The following is a 19,545-nucleotide window of genomic DNA, read 5'->3' as shown; positions in this document are numbered from 1 at the left end:
GTCATGCCTTCGCTCTCTATCTTTCTCTTACCCCCTCCATCTCCTCCTCCTCCTTCCCCGTTCTCCTCAGACACACTGGGAAAGTGATGCACAAACACATCCCTCACGTCTCCAATGAGTACCTTGTTATCGTCTTGTCCCCTCAGTGGCTTTCCGGCTGGCTCCGTCTCAGTTTGGATTCCGTCACTAATGGGACCGCATCATTTCCGACAGCTGTGATTCCTCACTGCTGACATACAGAAATGTGGCGCAGCTCTGTGAATGCAGCTCAGAGGGATTGTAGACTAATGCCCCGGTCTGATTTACACATTTACAAGGGACTTTTAAAAAAAAAAAACGTCATTTCTCTTTAGCACGCACAGGCGGTAACATTTACGGTCTGCAAAGAAAACAGCTTTGTAGCAGTCGATCTCCACTGTCATCAGAACCGCTTCACACTGCTTTAGCTTTCTGAAATGTCCGTCTTTTCATATCATGTCTGCTGCGAGTATCTCGGCGCATGAGGTATGAAACATTCATGGGATTTGAGAATGCAGTGACAACAGAAAGGACGTTGCCAGCATGCTATTCTAGGTTCAGACGTCTCAGAAGTTAATTTTCGGCTCCTCAGATCTGCAGAAGAAGCCGAGCAAAACTCCATGAAAGCTTCAACAATAGCACGTGTCGGAGTTCGCCTGCCTTTGCTCCCCTTGGCTGCTAATCATTTCCACTGGGTCCTGCAGGGCAACAACAAAGTCTCCCTGGATCTGGATGCCAATCTGTTGTTTCCTTTGATGGCATCCTTAACTAAATGTGCTTGTTTTTTGTTCAGCGCTGCTTTCATCTCTCTCGAAAGGGGCACTTAACAGTTAAGTCACTCGTGACCCGGGACAGGCTTTGAAGGCACGTTGCAAAAATCAAGTGATCTGTGCGAGCAACTGTTTCTGTTGTCTTTCAAAATTATCTTGGTTATTAGGCTGTTTGATTATATTCAGGAGGAGGCAGCGCCATATGTTATTTATTCTGCACACACCCATATGACTGTTTAAGAGCTTCTGGACGGTGCTATCATTCACTCTTCCGCCACACCGGTCAAGATAAGACACATATTTTAATGCAATGAATGGTGGGGATTAAATCCACATCCTTCTGTGCAGAAAATGCATTTCACCACTCAGTGACTTCAACGAGACAACGGCAATGTTAAAAACTAAATGGGAATTATATAGTTACGCAGCTTTTCCTGCACAGAGGACGTTATTCGTTATACGGTAGTTTGTTTATTTGTGTTTGTCAGCGGATAATACTTTTTTTTTTTTTACTGCTTTCATTTGATGTTTTGTAGATTTGGACAAGGTGGTTTTGAGGAAAATATTTACATTAGATTTTAGCAGCAATTGTTTATCTGCACATTGTTTGTCTCCTTCATTGACATATTTTGTCTTCAGTCCTTCGTTCTTCTCGTCTCAATATTGGATGTTTTTGTCCTCTCTTAATACCTTTCTTAATTTGCACAATTATAAATTGGTTTTCATGTAAATTATACCGTTTGTAATTTTTGCGGTTTAGACTCCTTTGTCTTTGCTGGACACAATGCAGCTCTGCTAGAGCGAGGATTACCTCTGCCAAGGCGGCCATTATGGAATCACAGGCGTTGGTTTGTTTGTCTGTCTATCTCTCTGTTAGCAAGATAACTCAAAAAGTTACAAATCTGATTGGGATGAAATTCAGCCGCGAGACAGAGATCCCCACCCTAGAAGGCTGTGTCAAATTCCATAAACATTGGTCAATAATCAACCGAGATATTGAGGAACAAATTTTGAAGCGCCATTGACGGCAACAATACGGAATAATTCAAAGTGATCCAGAATCCAGGATCTCTTCTGGATCGTCACTAAAATGTAATAATCTGCTCCTGGTAACATTCCGAACATTTCCTAAAGATTACATCCAAATCCGCCCAGAACCTTTTGAGCAGACAGATGCCGGCAATTACATAACCCCCGCCTTCGCCTCGCCTCGGCGCAGGTAATTAGCAGTGACTTGAGGAGAGATGTATGTTGACGCTCATCCCTTCTGAAGACAGGCAGGTACGCTGCTCTGTGTTCTTAATAACACGGGGGGTGAGGAGCCGCTCAGCCAGCCGGCAGTTACGGCCTGCCAGCATATTACGAATGACATCACAGATCAGACTGCATTTGGCTCCAGTCAGCCTGCTCTCATTAGAGCAGACATCCTACAGGAGACCCTGCTGGTTTTACTCCGACTGCCCTTTAAAGTGTGGTCAAAGAGCAAGTGTAAAGGCCTCACAGACAACACTTTAAAGCTGTTATCAATATACCACTGCACAATCCTAGCATGCATCGATCGGGCTTTCATTTCACATTCTTGTGGATTTAAAAAAAAAAAGGGTGGGTGCCCCTAAAACTAAAGATTCCTCCCTGGTAAATTAATTAGAGGAGATATAAATATTTTAGCTAATGTGTTTTAGTTGACTGGAGCCTTGCGATTCATAAAGAGATGAGTTTCATTAGACTCTGGTTTCATTGAAGATTCAGTTATTTTATTATTCTATTTATTTTATGTTTACCACTCTGCGTTCCTACTTGCTCTCATCTGCAATCTTATTTTAATCAGGACTTGCAGAAAACCTTCATTGCCAGCAGGATGCGAGTCTCTCGCGGCCTCTTGGCGCATGAATAGAGCCCGGAGCCTTAAATATTTCAATAAACATGTAGATTTTAATATTTCATGTGCAGTAGGATTGATATGAGCTGAAACATTAAGGGCGCTGTGTCCGTCTGTTCTGTACAGATTGCCTAACTTGTGCTGTGACCTCTTTAGCTGGGTGTAAAGCGGAACGGTGGAGAAACGACAGCAGGTTGTTTGTGTGCTCATACATCCTGGGAGGAGGAAAATGTGCTTAATAAGAATCGATTCTCTTTCCCAGGCCTTCTCCATTATCTCACCCCTATACTCCCACACCACTTCTCCCTCGCTCAATGCCGCTCTGACTTTTTCCCTCTCTCTCTCTCTCTCTCATTGGGGTGAACACGGAACAAAAACAATGCGTAGGATTTCAAAGGGCGAAGAAAGCATTCAAAAGTGTGGGATGTGGCCAAGTGAAAAACTCATGTCTTTGCAGGGTTTAAGAGTAGGAGGAGAGGGATTTATCTGATGCTCTACCACATCGTTGCCTTCCTGCAGAGGCAAATATACCGCAGTGTTGATGTACCTCAATGCAACACTGTACTCCTCGCGAGTGTACAAATCCCAAACTTAATTACTAAGACCAGAAATTGAAAATAACTTAATTATGAAGGTATTGTACCATGTACTTCTATATCAGATTAAATTTACCTTTCTCCTCCGATTCCTGACTTTTTTTTCATCCAGAATCTAGGCGGAGTGTGAGGAGAAAAAAAGAAATAGCACGAAACGACGTTTTAGGTCCGTACCTGCAGTTAGAATTACAATATAATACTTGAAGTATAAAGTTCATTACTGTATTCATGAACATTTACAACACATAACTATTTAAGGTTTTGTCAGTAAAGTACCGTGTAATTATTGGATGATGTTATGTAAGCAATAATGCTACTCCTGATAATAAATACTAGTAAAAATAAAAATTAAAAATACTATGAATTACTAATATGATGCCACACCTTTGTCACTCCGTGACATTTTAAGACTTTCAGGCAGAATAAAAGTGGTGACGACTTTTGTGTCAAACGTTTGAGCTTGTTCCAGCATGTCAAAATTAATTCCCCCCCACTTTCACCTTCCCATGATGCACTGCTGCTTACATATATGTTAACAGTAAATCTCTGTAAATAATACAATTCTCTCAAAGTGCTGAAATCATGCTTTATCTCTCCCAGAGTGCATTGTGGTTCACAGCACCTTCCTGTGTGACCCCAGAAAACTGCAGATTCAACTGTAAATCTATCTAGTTTTACAGCGTAGTGTCAGAATGTAAAGAATATCCCTAGACTGAATCAGTTTTCCCTTAACATCTCAATAAAGTTGGAGCCCTCGTCAAAATGGAAGTAATTGAGCCAGAGATTTCTTGACTTGTATTTCGGCTCCACACTTCCCAGATTGCAATGCTGAGTATCTTCCCTTAAATGCCTCCTGCCCGTAAACCCTCTAAATCATAATTTAGTTCCATGGCCAAATTTCTTAAAAGGTTTTTTTTTACTCCGAAGGAAAAATACCTCCTCTTTAAATGTGGATGTCAATTTTCATAGAACACAAAATACATATTTCTCTGATTAAAAAGGACAAGAGGCAAAGTTAATATTAAAACCTCTGTTTTATTGTTGCACTGTCACATATTCTAAATGTAACTGCAGCAATTGTAGAGCTTGTTGATCCTGAGGATGTCAATGTTGGACACACCTTCTTTCTGCCCAATGGTAACCGAAGGGTCCGGGATGGGAATTATGGATACTGCTCCAAACTTTCCAAAGGCCCTCCTATAGATTTGGACAATGTTGATGACACACGGCACAATGGTGAAATGAGTTTGTAAATTTCACTATAGCTGTAATGTTTTTGTTCTCTCTTACCTTCCATAATGCATAACAGAGGAATAGTCATATGGAGTGTTGAGATTATTAGTGTCCTGCTTTCGGAAGTTTATCCAATAATCTGTTGACATAAAAAAGATCAATAAATAAGAGACGGACTAACGTCAGTCGGAATCTCTGGCTCATGAACAAACGCTTTGAGTTTCTTACATTTATCGAGGTTTGCCCAAATAATTTTCACGTGCTTGTCACGGTCGCTTCGGGTCTGTTCGTGGTTGAAACCCAGGGCGTGCAGCAGTTCGTGCTGGATGATGCCGTTACGTACACAGCCAGCCCTTTGAAGTGACACTACCTGCTTGTCTCCAATATAACCAAGTGAAGAGGAACAGCTGTAATACAAAAGATAGAGATCACTAATATTAATTACCACTGCATGCATTGACAATTGATTCAATAATTAATTGCATTTATTTTACTAGCCACTGTATGCGTATATGTATTTATAATTACCTCTCTTTTGACATTATTAGAGTTTCTGGTTTGTTTGTTTGTTTTTGTTTTTATTTTTCTCTTCACTATGATCTGACTTTCTAACACAGACATGGGCAAACAAAGGCCCGGGGGCCATATACGGCCGGTTCGGCTTTATAATACGGCCCGCCGAACTTGTCCAAATAATATCATTAAATAAAATGTTATTATAAACCTCTTTCATTTTACCTTTTTCCCTGTAATGCTACCTATAAACGGCAAAATCCTTTTCTGTAATCGCTTTTACACGTCGTTTATATTAGTTCACACAAACACTCCATCCATCTGTTCCTGGCCCGGCCCCTCTGTCAAATTTTAGAACCCATTGTGGCCCGCGAGTAAAAAAAGTTTGCCCACCCCTGTTCTAACAGCTCTTTCTTTCTCCTGAAGCTCTTGTTGTGAGCTAATTAAAAGCAACATGCATGTTGCAGTTATAACCTGTGTGCACGGATGGACACCTAAAGCCCCACTCTGCAGGAACAAGAAGTCAAAAATATGGTAATGACAGGACGGAGTCATTATCTTCCTATAAAATAAATTATTGTTAGTTTTGTATGTCTGTTATTTTTTTTTGTCTATTCGTATTACATTCCATTTTTTTCCATCTCTACTTGGTCGTTTTGTATCTGTCTACAATAATTCTGTGCCAGTTTCTACTGGCACAGAATTATTAAATTAAAGAACACACAACATAAAATATTCTAGAAACTCACAATAAAAATCGTGAAATGGAGAGCTGATATTCTGTCGGACTATTTTAGCATTATTCTTACTATATTTAAATGCAATGATGCTTTTGTGTGTTGCCATGGCACTGTTTGATGGCGGTTGATCTTATTCCAGCCCCCTGTCTCTTCAATGCTTGGTGTGCACCATCAGATAGATGTGTCAGTATCAGCTTTCACACTAGTGCAGTCTGACTTGTAAAGTGTCCAAAGTCCAAACCGGACAACAGTATTTTTTGCATTTGTGTATTTGTACGTCTGGTGCATAGATGACTCACCCATATCTTGGTTCGATGCTTATGTACGCCGTCTGATTCTTGCGTGGAATGAAGCGAATGCAGGTCTTGGATTCCAAGTCCTTAATCGCTTTCAGTATTTTTATCTTCTCCGTTTTATCTACAGTTAGAAAAGCACATCATCAGTAACAATGTCCATTCGCTGCGTGAAAGAGACACATGAACATACAGAATCCAGTTCCATTAATGTATGAATTCTTCGCAAAATTATATACCATATTTATTGCTCATAAGGAAAGGGATTTCCACATTCCCATTAGCGGACTTTGGCCACAGACAGCTATTCAAGTCATGATGGCACTTCATAGCATTCCTGACTCGTGAAATGACCAAGTCTCCTTCCAGCAAAAGATCAGGAGATCCTATTGGAAAATAGACATTTTAATCCACTTATCAGAATAGCTGGAAAATCAAAGAAGAAAAGCAGTTTCTGTAATTGAATTAAAATAATCACGATTGAATACTCACCATTATTCATCCTCAGTATAGTTGCGGTCATGTCCTCAGAGTCAGAGCCATCCCCTGAGCTCTCTAATCAGTGCAAGCAAAGCTGTAGTACTATTTTGTTCACACTGACAAAGTGATTTATCTCATATATTTTTTCTGATATAGTCATTTCTGTACTTACCGTTATCAGCGTCATGATCCTGGGGGGGAAAAATACTTTATTTTTGAAACTCTTAACTTTTAATGCAACGATCTGGACTAAGACAAACATGAGAAGCTCCATTTGCTGTATATATATCACATGAACGCCATTACGCTGTTCTATATAATATGTCATGGGTAATTCCTTACATTGCTGGGATGAGCGTTGCAGAGGCCCAGAAGCAGCAGCAGCAGCAGAGAAGCCATCTTCCTGAAGTCCATCATTTCCTGACTGCACTGATAATCTGATTCCTGACTCGTCTCAATGAGGACTGATGCTGAAGTGCTGTCGGAGCTGTCTTTATATGCAGGTTGTCAGGGAGTGTATGTGTGCACAGATTACTGGTATGTGTTTAATGGCCCAGTCTTAGACACACAGCTGATGGGACTGCCATTATCCACCCAAGATTACTGTGGCCACACAGAATAATCTTATTTTAGGGGGATCTGTTAGCTCAAATAGCATCAGATGGCTTTTTTACCCAGCCGGGGGTCCACTCATGATGCCCGGGCCTGTCCAATCAACAACAGACGCATCCATTGTGTCTGTCACTTCATATTATTTAAATCATATTTTTTCAGGGTTTTGCTTTTTTATTCGTGATTTATTTTTAATTGGGGGGGGGGGGGGTGGCCTGATTTTCTGTCATTTCAAAAAGCAGCTAATGTTGCTATTAGCATGAGGACAAACTTAATATCTGATCCAATGATCTGACAAACAAAACTTAACTTCAGTGCTATGGATACATGCAGCATATATCTAAATGAAAGCCCTATTTCCCAATAAACTAACCAGTTGTTTTTAATTTACCGACCCCACCCCCCCCCCCATGAATTTCACAATGACCTTTACACTTTACATTGTGTGTGGCCTATGGTACTACTGTGCAGTCCTGTTTAAAATTTGCTCTTTCAAATCATAATAATAATAGCTCAATTAGTGAGTCGCCTTAAAGTCCTGAATTCATTACTGAGGCGCTGCTGTTATTGCTGCATCAGTGATGATCTCTGCTGGAACGACCAAACCTAGGCCACCAGACTGTTAGAAACACAACACAGCCTTCTAAACACTGAAAATCCACAAATGGGTTGTTTAGAGAGCTGAGTATTCAGATTTATTGGAATGGCTCGCTAATACATCATCAGCTTCCAGGGGACTGTTTACAAGCGAAGAGGGATGCTGTCTGGCTTCATGGCACCATAAACAGTTTTAGGATCTGATTTTGCATGTCAAGGCCGGCAGCTTCAAGCTGAGATTCCCTCACTGCAACCTTTATATGATAGGACCCTCCACTGTACATCACAATAATGTGGCATTTATTACTGGGGAACAAAAATTACACTGTGTGTGTGTGTGTGCGTGTGTTTGTGTCTTTAAGAGAGATGAACTGCAGGTGGTGCAAGCCCAGTAAAACTCTATAGAGCTGTGCAATTTACAGGGTTTGCATCGTGCATTTTGCACATGGACGCCTGCATGTGCCTACGTGCTTGCATGCGTGCTTGGATGTGTGTGTTTCCTGCATGTCCAATTGAGGTGATCCGTGTGGCTGCACAGGTAATGCAATTTGTGTTTTAGAGGCACAGGCACAGCACTAGTCATGCTCAATGATGTATGACCCATCGATTCCATTGAGCTTCATTCCTAATGCCTCTCCGACTGCAGGGGGAGTAGATCTTATTCAATTGGATGTCAGTCCAGTGCAACCTGCAAAGATTTCTGAGTTCTCACCAAACATTTGCATTTAGTTAAGCAGTGGAGAAGCTTCAAAAAGGATTGCTGGACTGATAAATTAGAGTACATGGTGACAGTGTAATCTCAATTAAGCTTGTTCTACATGTTTCTCTTCTTCATGGGTTCAATGACTTTAATGGAAACACAAAGGTCCATTGATGTTCAGCAGTAAAGGGAAGCATTTTCCTTCTGTAATTTAGCACAATTCTGATAGTCTAACATTGACAGTGAAAAGTAGTCACTCATCTAGGTTTTTGTTTGTTTTTGATTTGAAAATGAAGAATGCTGATTCAATAAAAAAAACACTTTTTTCTTGCAGGCAAACAGCCAAAAAGGAAATGCAACACCATGCTGCCACCACGAGAACCTTTTAGAGGTAGAACTTACAGGATTGTGATGACACTGGCAGAGGGACTTTACAAAACAATGTCATATTATGATAATGTATATTTAAAATGTAATAAGTTCCCCTTGAATATCAAAAAATAATCCTACAAACTGAATTTTTAAACTATTGCATTAAAGCCGAAACAGTCACTTAATGACAAACCCAGGAGAAGGCACAGGGATTACTTCTCTCAGCTTTCTTGAAAGAAAGAGAGAAAGAAGGAGACAATAATGTGGTTGAGTCAATCAGCGTTTTTTTTAGTAATTATTCAAGCACTGTGTTTACCTCTGTCACCTTTGGAAATAAAATACTCATATGATCAATCAGTGTTCAAGATATCAGGCAGCAGCTGTTTCTGATCCAATATTTAAACTGGAAAAGCACCCGGAGAGCACAAACCCCCAGGAAGCAGTTCATTACCCTCGCAATTGAATTTACACTGTAAATGGGGTTTTCAATGTTAAAATGTAATATTAATTTTCATCTAGATCCATGATGATGTTTTTCTGTAATCCTGATAACAGACAGACAAACAAACAAACAGACGGAAAAATAAAGATCCTCTGGTTTTAACCTGACAACAATCATCGCACTGATCTTTTTCTTTACAAAGCTCAAACCTTCATTTAATTTAAAATATGTTTGTTGTCCTTTGATAACATTGAAAGGTAGGAAGAACGTGGAGCAGATTGTTCCAACTAACACCCAACAACAGTGACGCAACCCCAGGTTAGCCATCCACTCGCTAGAGTACATCTTTGTCTTTTTGTCCACCACTCTACGTGGGCAGCCAAGGACAACATTCAATGAGCAATACCAATTTATGTAATGGACTGTTTAACAATGTGCTTAACATTTCGGATAGCTGCACTGATGTTCCGTTGTAAGTGCGTTCCAGGAAGTCCACTGCTGTGATAAGCATCCTGAGAAATGAAATGCATTAGCCTGCTCTGCTGCCTCTCTCTCATTCCCGTTCTGTCTCCTCCTGCAGTTTGTCGTCTTATCCAACACAGATGCTTGTCTTCCTCTCCCATTTTGCTCCACATCTGACTTCACGTCAACCTAACAATAAATTGTTGCGTGGGCTACGTTCATTATGGAGCAATTAATATAAATATTTGATGAATAAGGCAAATATTTTTCCTGCGGATTGCCTGATATAAGACTATTTCTCATATATTTGAACATTTGTGGGCAACGATCTGGTTTTTATGACATTAGTCACTCAAAGTAATATAATTATTTGTTTTCTCCCTATGAAGATGAAAATGATCAGCCTGCCTGCCTCCCCCTGTTCATACGACAGTTTACATCTTGCTTATATTAATTGACATTCAGACAAACGCACTCGATACAAACGCCAGATTAATTGGAGAGAATTGTGAATGTTGTAAGAGCCACACAAATAGTAAATTAAATCAGGTGTATTAATGTACCAATGCAATTGATTGAGCTGCAGTCTTGTTGCACAGCTCTTTCAGGGAATAATTCTGTTTGATGGATGAGATGTCAAGAGCTTTATGAAGTGGATTGGCAAGTCGTTCTATGAAATGTGTTGGAGCTGATAGAAATAAACGAGTGCAGAAAGAAGAAAGCAGTAGAAGTAGGAAGAATGATCTGCCGGGATCTACAGTTCTACCGGTCAATAGTTCCAACTTCAAAGACACTTTCTTTTAGTAATAATCATTTCAGGCTGTCATTTTGTATGTGTACTTTTTCAGATATGATTGACACCTCTTCCATTTCCCTTGCTAAAGTGCACATCAGAAACTTACTGTTACTGTTGAATCATCTGCTTTTCCCGCCCACGTCTCCCGCTTAACACCCCAAGAGCTGACGGAGAAGAGGCTTACTCACGTCTGACAACCGATATAAACCTCTCCTGTATAATTAAAATAACTTATCGAAAGATCTCAAATTAAAAATATGTGTTCCTCCGTGGAGAGATGAGTCTGTTTCCTGTAATTATTGCGATATGCCCTACGAACCTTCGTTATTGCACTGTGTTCTACATGTTTTATAGCAGAGGTCATGAGTTGAATAGCCATCGTAATTTGTTCGATTAATCTCCCAATGGCCCCGATGCGTTCACTAAAGGTATGCCTTTGTCCAAATATCAGAGATACTATCAAGGTGTTGATTTCTTGTTGTGAATCTAGATGTATTTTCATCCCCTGTGAGGGGTGCCTGAACATGCTAAACATCAGTGCTGTCTCTACAAATGTATTATCTATCGACTGTTAGCCTGTAGCTCAAAGTGAACCATTTCATAGACCCTCTACGTCTGCAGATCTTGAAATAAGCCTCTTTGTGCATTGTGGAGGATGTTGGATTATAGGAAACACAATGTCCTCTGTTTGTAGTTGCTGACTGTGGTCACACACCGTTTACATTGGTCACACCTTGGCTAATGGGTGGTGGTGTAGATGCATGTTAAAGACATGGCTTTAGTTGACAGCTTGTTTTATCAATGAACATAGTGCAGAGGTCATTTGTGTTTGCCGTGCGAGCTGAGTAGTGGAGGTGTGGTGAGTCGTACTGTTGCGATATCCCCTAAAGGAGGCTTGATGCAGAGACAGAGGTTTACATCCGACTTAACAAAAAAAAAGGCAGTTGAAAAGACTTTGGATCTTCTGTTATCCTTGCTTGAAGTGGAAGTCTACCTAAAATATTGAAAAATATGACGGGTTACGTGGTTAATGTGTGATGACAAAACACGATGTGAACTCACCTGTCAAACTATTCAAACGCATCATTTAGGGGAATGATCTCTAATGCTTTCTTTTCTTATCTTTTCCCGTCTCTTAATCTTCTTTCCTCTGGCAATTCCATTAAACCATTATTTTATTGCCTCACAGACTATATGCACTGACTTACTTATGGTTTTCACCCAAATGAAGAAAATCCCCTAATGAGGCTCTTAAGAACTGCCGTTTTTCATATTCACCATTTCACTGAGCTGTCTTCAACATCCCATTGAATAAGCACCCTTCAGTGAGCAAGATGCAGTGGAAAAAATTAACATTCATTACAAAATGGAAAAAAAAAAAGCCTCAGACCCTAAATAATTTTCAAATGACTGCAACAGTTTGGGTTTGGTGATATTGCTCTAAGTGGATATAGTCAAATGGTTTTGATACTGGAGTGTCGCAGTGAAGCTAACTTAAATGGGCCCTTTTCCAGGCCTGTGCTGCTGATATATGGAGACCTGTAACCCTCATTTCCAGGAGCATTGCTCAGTGAGAGATCTCTAAAACCCATTTCCTGCCTGGCTTGAAATGATGAGGTGTTACAGGCTGCTGGCAGGGCTTAGCTACGCAGCTCCTTCCTCAAAAAGTTACAGTATGCATGGTACACACACACACACACACACACACACACAGACAAATGGGCATTTTCCCCCTGGAGGTGTTATGTATAGCTGCGTGCTGCAAAAAAGCCAGCAGGCAGCACTGTCAGCCAGCCTGTGCCGTGGGCATTGATAGGACAATCAGTTTACGCTGGAGTCAGCACAACCAATCATCAGACAGGTCTTTGGCGGCAGGCGCCCAATCTTCAGAGGTTTGCCAGATACTGTATCCTCCATGAGCTTGCTGGCTCGCCACTAGCCAGCCATAAAGAAAGCTGCTGCCTGACGCTAGCCAATTGTGTGAGTGTTGGCGAGAGTTAGGCCTATCAACAGAGACCTGCTGCACAGTTACAGCCAATCTGGGCTTTATCCTTCCCTACAGATGTCTGATTAGTACTGTTTAGGGAAATCAAACTGCCACAACAGGCCTGTTATGCCAGTGTGGAGCGATGAATGGAGAGACTGGCTGACTGGGATAGGAAAAACCTGCAAAGGGTTACTTAGCTGATGCTCTGGCTGTCAAGCTGTGATGCTCTGTCAGGGAGCATTTGGCCATGCAGCATTGTTTATAGCTACATGAACTGCATTATTTATACCATGGGCTAACATGCACTGCTCAATTTCAGAGGAGTTTCAATTTTAAGATTTGAAGTTTTTCCTCACAAAAGCAATTAACAATTGTAATGAATTTTGAAAGCAAGAATAAGTCCCTTTGAGCTGTCTTGTGTCAGTGAAATGCTTCCATATTCGGGGATCCTGAGTATTTCATTCTTGTTTTCTTTTCTGGCTATAGGAAATCCAAAGTGTATTTATTTGTTCATGGTTTTGCTAAATAATATTATAAACTATAATTTATATATAGTACTAGTATATAGTACCAGAAAAACTGGTAAACTGTCCAGCATGTTATTTTATCTGATATTGTATATGAATTACATGAGCGTTGATAACAGGTTGGTCGTACACATGATCAAACATTAAGGAATCAGACAACCGAATGTAGTGGTGCTTTTTTCCCCTTTTTTAATATTAAACATGGACCTAAAATGTTCATCACGCTTTGATTCCAAGTGGTTCTTTCCAGGCCAACAGATAAAATGATTAACTCAAAGCACCCAGAGAGCGCAGACCTTCGCCGAGCAGCTCATTCCCCTCCTAATTAGATTTACACCGTCCACATGATGATCTGGATCATCATCAAAAGGTTATAAATTATTCTTGGTATCTTTATACACCAACCATGAAAAGTAAAAGTGAATTGGAGCTAATTTTTAAGTGATTTTTTAATCTGTAAATCGGGTTTTCAATGTTGAAATGTAATATTTCTTCCTAACGTCATTCTGGATCGGATCCAGATGAAATTCGGTTGTGAGATAGAGACCCCCACCCTACGTCAAACTGCTCCAGAATCCAGGATCTCTTCGGGATCATCACCAAAATGTAATCATCCATTCCTGGTAACATTCCCAAAATCTCCTGAAAATGTCATCAAGATCCGTCGGTAAACTTTTGACTTATCTTGCTAAGGGAGGGATGGAAGGACAGTCGGCGATTACATAACCCCCGCCTCAGCGGAGGTAATTATCAGAGCAGAGAAAGAAAAACAGCAATTGTTCACATTTGTGAAGCTGGAAAAGGCAACAGTAACTTTGCCTGAATGATTGCTGATATGTGCTGATTTAAATCTATGTTTAAACACAACTTGCAATTTTATATTGAAGTGCAAGTAGTCTTTGTAGAATTTATCCAAAATCCTATAAATTTACAGCAAAACCCAAAAACAATGGATTTAAGTGGCTGCAACGACTCTTGCATGTTTCAGCACCACGGACAGAGACAGCACCAGCACAGCACTGTTTCAAGCAAAACACCAAAGAGCCTCTCACAACAATTTTGCTTTGCAGCGAAACAGCTAGTATCACCTTATCAGCTTTTAGGTAATGCATCGGCTGGAACCAGACTTGTTTTTCTGTCGCTTCCTCAAGATGGTGTTCGTGGCTTAAAAGTTGCATGAACATAATAGATGCAGCTGCATGCATTCAAGCTCGATAACCCCTGCTGTGCTTCAGCACTCTGTGGAATGGCGAATCTGACCTCTAAATCGCCACACCAACATCTTCCACAATCTTCTCTCACTCCTCTCCTTCCATCTCAGCAGGGCATCACACACGTGTGCGGTTATGTTTTTCTTTTTAAATAGCACATCTGAGCCTTTTTCTGCTCTTGCGGCTAATGAAATATTTCTTCTCAAGCCAACCCAAATGATGCCGGTAAGATTCAGTCTGTCCCCCCTTGTGCCACAAAAAGACCACCTGACATGTCCCTCTTGATCCAGATAATGGCGGTCTGTCCTTTTCTGTTGAGCTGAACAAATATGCTGCCGTGTTTCCTGCGATGCTGCAGCGTCTGCACCGTATGGATGTCTGTGTTTTCCGGGCCACCGTACATACTTTGATAGATGAGGTGTGCTGATAGTGGGAAGCCGGATCTATACAGAGTCTCATTTACAATAACAGCGTAGGCTGAGGAGTGCATGCGAGTGCATTACGCTGTGTAATCAATACGCCCTGACAAGCCCTGATGTAATAATATGCATGTGCTGTTGGAAAACCATTTCAAGGCCTTACACACATGGGTGACCCCGTGGATGAGTTGCTTCTCAATTATACAGGAGGAACGGTTAGGTGTTTTATAAGCTTTACGGGTTCGAAAATGTGAGGCATGGGGGGAAGCAAAGAAAATAATATAATTTATTGTGTGTCGCCTCTGGCAATCGACCATGTTTATCCATTCTCAAAGTAAGAATCCATTGAATTCACACTGATATAACCAATGCTTGGATTCTGCGTTGCTTGAACAGACACGGCCAATGCTGCTCCCCATTACTCAATTTCATATATATATATATGGGTCATAAATATAATATGGGTGGGCCTGCTGTCTGTGTTACGAAAGGGGAAAGATGATATCAATCAAGTTCACTATATATAGGGCTGTATGATTTTATAATAGCATAATCAGAACCTTATAATAGATTTTGCTTGAGTGATGCATTATTTTACTCTCAATTATATCTACATTTATCGGTATTGTTATTCAATGGTTTGATCACATTGCAATGGCAAATTATAGCAAGTTACAGAAACAGCAACTCCATGAATTCCTGGATTCAGTGCCACCTGAGACCTTCCTGTGTGCATCCTGGGCTACTTCCTCCCACAGTCCAAAGTCAAGATGAGAGTGGGAATAAAGGGCTGTTTGTTTCCGTATGTCGGTGACCTGTACCTTATATTTCACCAAATGCATGCAAAATGAGCTCTGACCTCTATTGTTCCTGGAAACTGTCAGTGGTGCTAGATAGACGGTTGATGGATGGAACCCCAACATTTTAGTAAAGGCTGAGTCCCTTTGCTGTCATAAACCTTGTTTCCAGCAGCAGCAGCAGCAGGCGGCTAATTTAATTAAGAAAAGTCTAATTAAATGTTGCCCTTTGAGCAGCAAATAGCAGGAGACAAATCTAGTAGCTACATAGTGGAAATGCTGAAGAAGTTAGTGACTGAAAAGAGAAGTATATCCCTGAGGATTAGGTGCAGAGTTTGACGTATTTGTGCTGTGATACTGCCCCTATAGTTGCCAATAAGTCTTTACACAATATATTTGTCAATTCTAATTCAAGGGTGAATGTGGAGACAAATGTTATCTAACGTCTGCAACCTTAGAAATAAATATATAACTTATGTTAGTGAGCCCCTGATACCCAAATCTGTTTTTAATGTCACCTCATATATATTGTATCCTTTCATTCAGCGGAGTTGGAGCACCAGAGAACTGGTAGGATAGGGTTAATGGCCCTGAGTGTTTAGTCTGAGGACATTAAGCTCAATGCAACAAAAAGCCCCAACTGTTTTTCTGCATCCATTTGTTTGTCAAATTTAGAGTCTATTTATTTTTGTCAGGAACCCTCTCTATCACCCAGGTGTTCCAAACTGTGGCAACAAGCCTGCTAGGGGGTAAAACTGTCTCCATATCCCCCCGCTACGGCTAAGGAACGCTAGCACTGTACTGGGAGCTGCTCAGTCAGCACACAGCAACGTACTGTGCACCTGAATGCAACTTGACATACACACAAATGTAATGCAAATGTGGAGAGAACACTGAACTAGCAGTCTAACATGCACAATGCTGAGCCGGCCTTTTGTTCTCCCCCCATCTCCCCCATGTCCCACCTTTCCTCCCACCACTTTGTGCCTCTGTAGACGGGGAAATAATGTCACTGTTATGGAAATGAGATAATGAAATGAAGAAAGAGCGGTTCATCAAAGATTTCTGCTCCTAGCTCGTGGCATCTCCAGGCCCTTCTTTAACCTTACAGCAATCTTGCAGCTGTGTGCATGTGAATTTAATTTAGTGTATGCATGTGACTGCAGATGGTTGGGCAGGTTGAGGAGTGCGGGGGGGTGGGGGGGTTGTAACACTACAGTCTGACGTGCACACTAATACAAATATAATATCTCAATATGCAGCTCAGAGTTTTATATGCATGTTGCTCAACATCAGCGCCAAGGCCATTTAATTACGACAGCATGCAGATCAAATAAACACGATTTCAGAATAATTCTTCATTAAATTAACTGAAAAAATCTAATCAATATGTAGCAGTGGTTTTCCCCTGCACTCTTTTGTGCTTGTCACATCACGGCGACTGGCAGATGTGCCTCTTATGTCAATGCCAATTCTTCAACTGGTCTAATCAACGTCTACATGTGCCACCAGCAGAATCTTTTTTTGTTCTGTTCACAGCTCCCAAATGGCTTCTCCTTGGCAGTTCAAAATAGCACATGAGCACTCACTCCTGTAAGGTCTTTCACCCCAAGGGGATAGGTAGGGTAGTTTAGATAAGTAATTGATTAATCGGCCTTCAGCATGTTCACATGACGTTTGGATGAGACTTTAAAGAATGTCGAAGGACATATCTGATAATAAATAAAAGTTGCAGGACCTTGTTAATTTGCACTGCATCTCCTGAAACAGAACTCTGTATTTTCAAAGGCGTTTCTAAACTCTGTGTGATATGGAACTGACTGTTGCTGCGGAAAGCAAGCTTGAATTACTTTTATATGGGTTCTGCACAAAACACCATAGAGCAGCGTTGTTCATTGAAATACACCACAGGCACAGAAGAATTTCCATTTGTCAGAGTTATTTGACAGTTCTAATAACACATATTGTTTTATTTGATGCGAAATACAGCGTAGCGGTCCGAATAAATTAAATCAAACTCTTAACCAGATTCCTGAGTCCACCCCTTTAACTGGATCCATTTCAGAACTGTCACGTGATCAAAGCTCTTTCCAGCCCTATCCAAAATTATATAAAGTTAGCTTCATTTGAGATAATTACAATATTAAAGGGCTGCTTTCTCAATAATGAAAGGCAACAAAACTGTGGTAAAAATATCATCAACATTAAACAAAGAAGGCTTATTTGCCCAGCATACCTTTTTATTGACCAGTTTACAAGTACGTGTTTAGTGCACTGACTGAAAAAGTTATATTTTAATTACGCCATAACATTTCCAGTTAATCAGACGGAATCCTATTCCTGATGATAAACTCGTATGGGATGCAGTTAAGTCATTTAGGGATAGAACTAGCTTTGCCTTTCCTGCTATAATGTTAAATGAACTGTACTTGCAGCACCTTTCTTGTCTGACCGGCCACTGAGAACTCTTTACAGCACAAGCCATACATTTATGGCGGGCAAGGCAGTTCACCAACAGCTCACCAAGAGCCATAACCATTCACACAAACATTCAACGCTGTTGTTAGCAATTTGGGATCCATTATCTTGCTCAAGGATGTGTAGGCTGCAGTGGCTGGGGATCGACCCACTGACCTTCTGATAAGTGGTCTAATGCATCCCCCCCATATCCCCTCTACCAGTTTAACTTTACACATCTGGAAGTTTCAGCATTCGTGTCTCATCCATCCTCACCAATCTGTTCACTTTGAGTATTTACTGTCAACTAAACATCAAGTGATTTTTATCAAGACTAAACAGCTAATTATGCTCTAATGAGCGTGACTTCAGCTCATGCTTTGGGCCAAGCAATCTAACAGAGCCAGACTTTGCTATACAATTATATAAATATGCAACTGTAAGAACAATATGTTCATTGTTAATGTTTAAGTGATGTTTATTTGCTTTTGTCCCTGCAAGCTTATTGCTGTCTGCACAAAGTCCGAGTGTACACATGTATATGTGAATATATAGGCGTTGCGGTCGCAGCTACGGCACTTTGAAATAATTAACCGGGGGTATTTCCCTACTTTACTGCAGGAACGATCGGTTGCTGCAGAGATACTGCCTCATTGGAGTAAATGGCATTAATCCTTCGTCACTCTGGGACCCTGGGGTCTTGTTTCTCAGCCTTTTTCTTTATTTTATATCCCCCCCCCCCCCCCCCCCCCCCAAGTCACGGCCTTGCAAGAAGCTCCTTTATGCCAAGCCTATTTCTCAAACCCTTATCTGCCCCTATGGAATTTATCTCCAGTGTATTAATCTCCAAATATGGAAAGGGAAATAATGAAGGGTAAAAGCAAGAATAATCCAATGAGACATTTTGAGTAGCCAGTTAACAACGGCTAACAGGCTGAATGAGACGAACAACATGGTCGGTGAAAGGGAAGGATAAGCGGTTAGCACGCGGCTAAGAGTACACGCTGGCTGAGACTCCCAATGCAGCGTAAGGGAGGAGTGTCGCCTCGCTCATTAGCATCAGCGTATAGAAGTAGAAGTCAGTCTGCTGCCGGTGCTGAGTCTGTTGGGAGGGGCCCACACAGGAAGCTGCCCCTGCAACGTCAAAATGTGTACTCCTTTTCCTCGTCATATCCTGTATTTGTGCACTTTAAATAATCTCATCCCAGCCTCTTCACTTCTCATGTCTGCTGGAGAAGACCACATGCCTATGCTAGATGCTAGTATTGTCAGGGGTTGTAAAATGCTACTGGGATTTAGCTCTTTCTGGTGATTTGTTGGGATGGGGACATATTTTACTGCCCTCACTGTCTCACAAGGAACAAATAATGGTAAAGCAAAAGGCCGCTGACGTAGCTGCAGCTGTGGACAGGTAGTTTGGAATAGTACTGTGCTGACCGTACACCACTGCGTGCTTGTGCTGCTGAGTAGGGATTGTAATTTTCAGGCATCACTGTGTCTCCATTACCATGTAATGGCATTAGGATTATATGCTGTACTGTGTTCAATGGCTTCTGTTCCGAACGAGAGTCCCACCTCTTTAAACATGGATGTCCAGCACATACGGTCTAATGACAGCTGAGATAATTTTTGCTCAATATTTAA

General features: G+C 41.0%; 1 protein-coding gene across 1 annotated transcript; it reads right to left on the bottom strand.

Annotated features, from left to right (window-relative positions):
• Window positions 1–4,321: 4,321 nt before the first annotated feature.
• Window positions 4,322–6,936, bottom strand: LOC137914117 (low choriolytic enzyme-like). The gene is made up of 8 exons (XM_068757734.1): window positions 6,865–6,936; window positions 6,695–6,713; window positions 6,535–6,597; window positions 6,282–6,428; window positions 6,049–6,166; window positions 4,725–4,903; window positions 4,554–4,635; window positions 4,322–4,460 (listed from the first exon to the last, which is right to left on the bottom strand). The coding sequence occupies exons 1-8, from the start codon at window positions 6,934–6,936 to the stop codon at window positions 4,322–4,324; spliced, it is 819 nt and encodes a 272-aa protein (XP_068613835.1).
• Window positions 6,937–19,545: the final 12,609 nt, after the last annotated feature.

The sequence above is a fragment of the Brachionichthys hirsutus genome, unplaced genomic scaffold (genome assembly GCF_040956055.1).
Source record: "Brachionichthys hirsutus isolate HB-005 unplaced genomic scaffold, CSIRO-AGI_Bhir_v1 contig_783, whole genome shotgun sequence".
Classification (NCBI taxonomy): domain Eukaryota; kingdom Metazoa; phylum Chordata; class Actinopteri; order Lophiiformes; family Brachionichthyidae; genus Brachionichthys; species Brachionichthys hirsutus.
The sequence above is the reverse complement of the archived record's forward strand: the minus strand, read 5'-3'. Positions and strand labels throughout refer to the sequence as shown.

Coding starts and splice junctions, on each gene's coding strand:
- LOC137914117 (XM_068757734.1), bottom strand. CDS start 6,936: ATGGACTTCAGGAAGATGGCTTCTCTGCTGCTGCTGCTGCTTCTGGGC. Junction 6,429..6,534: donor TATACTGAGGATGAATAATG/GTGAGTATTCAA, acceptor ATTTTCCAATAG/GATCTCCTGATCTTTTGCTG. Junction 4,636..4,724: donor TTGGGCAAACCTCGATAAAT/GTAAGAAACTCA, acceptor TTATGTCAACAG/ATTATTGGATAAACTTCCGA.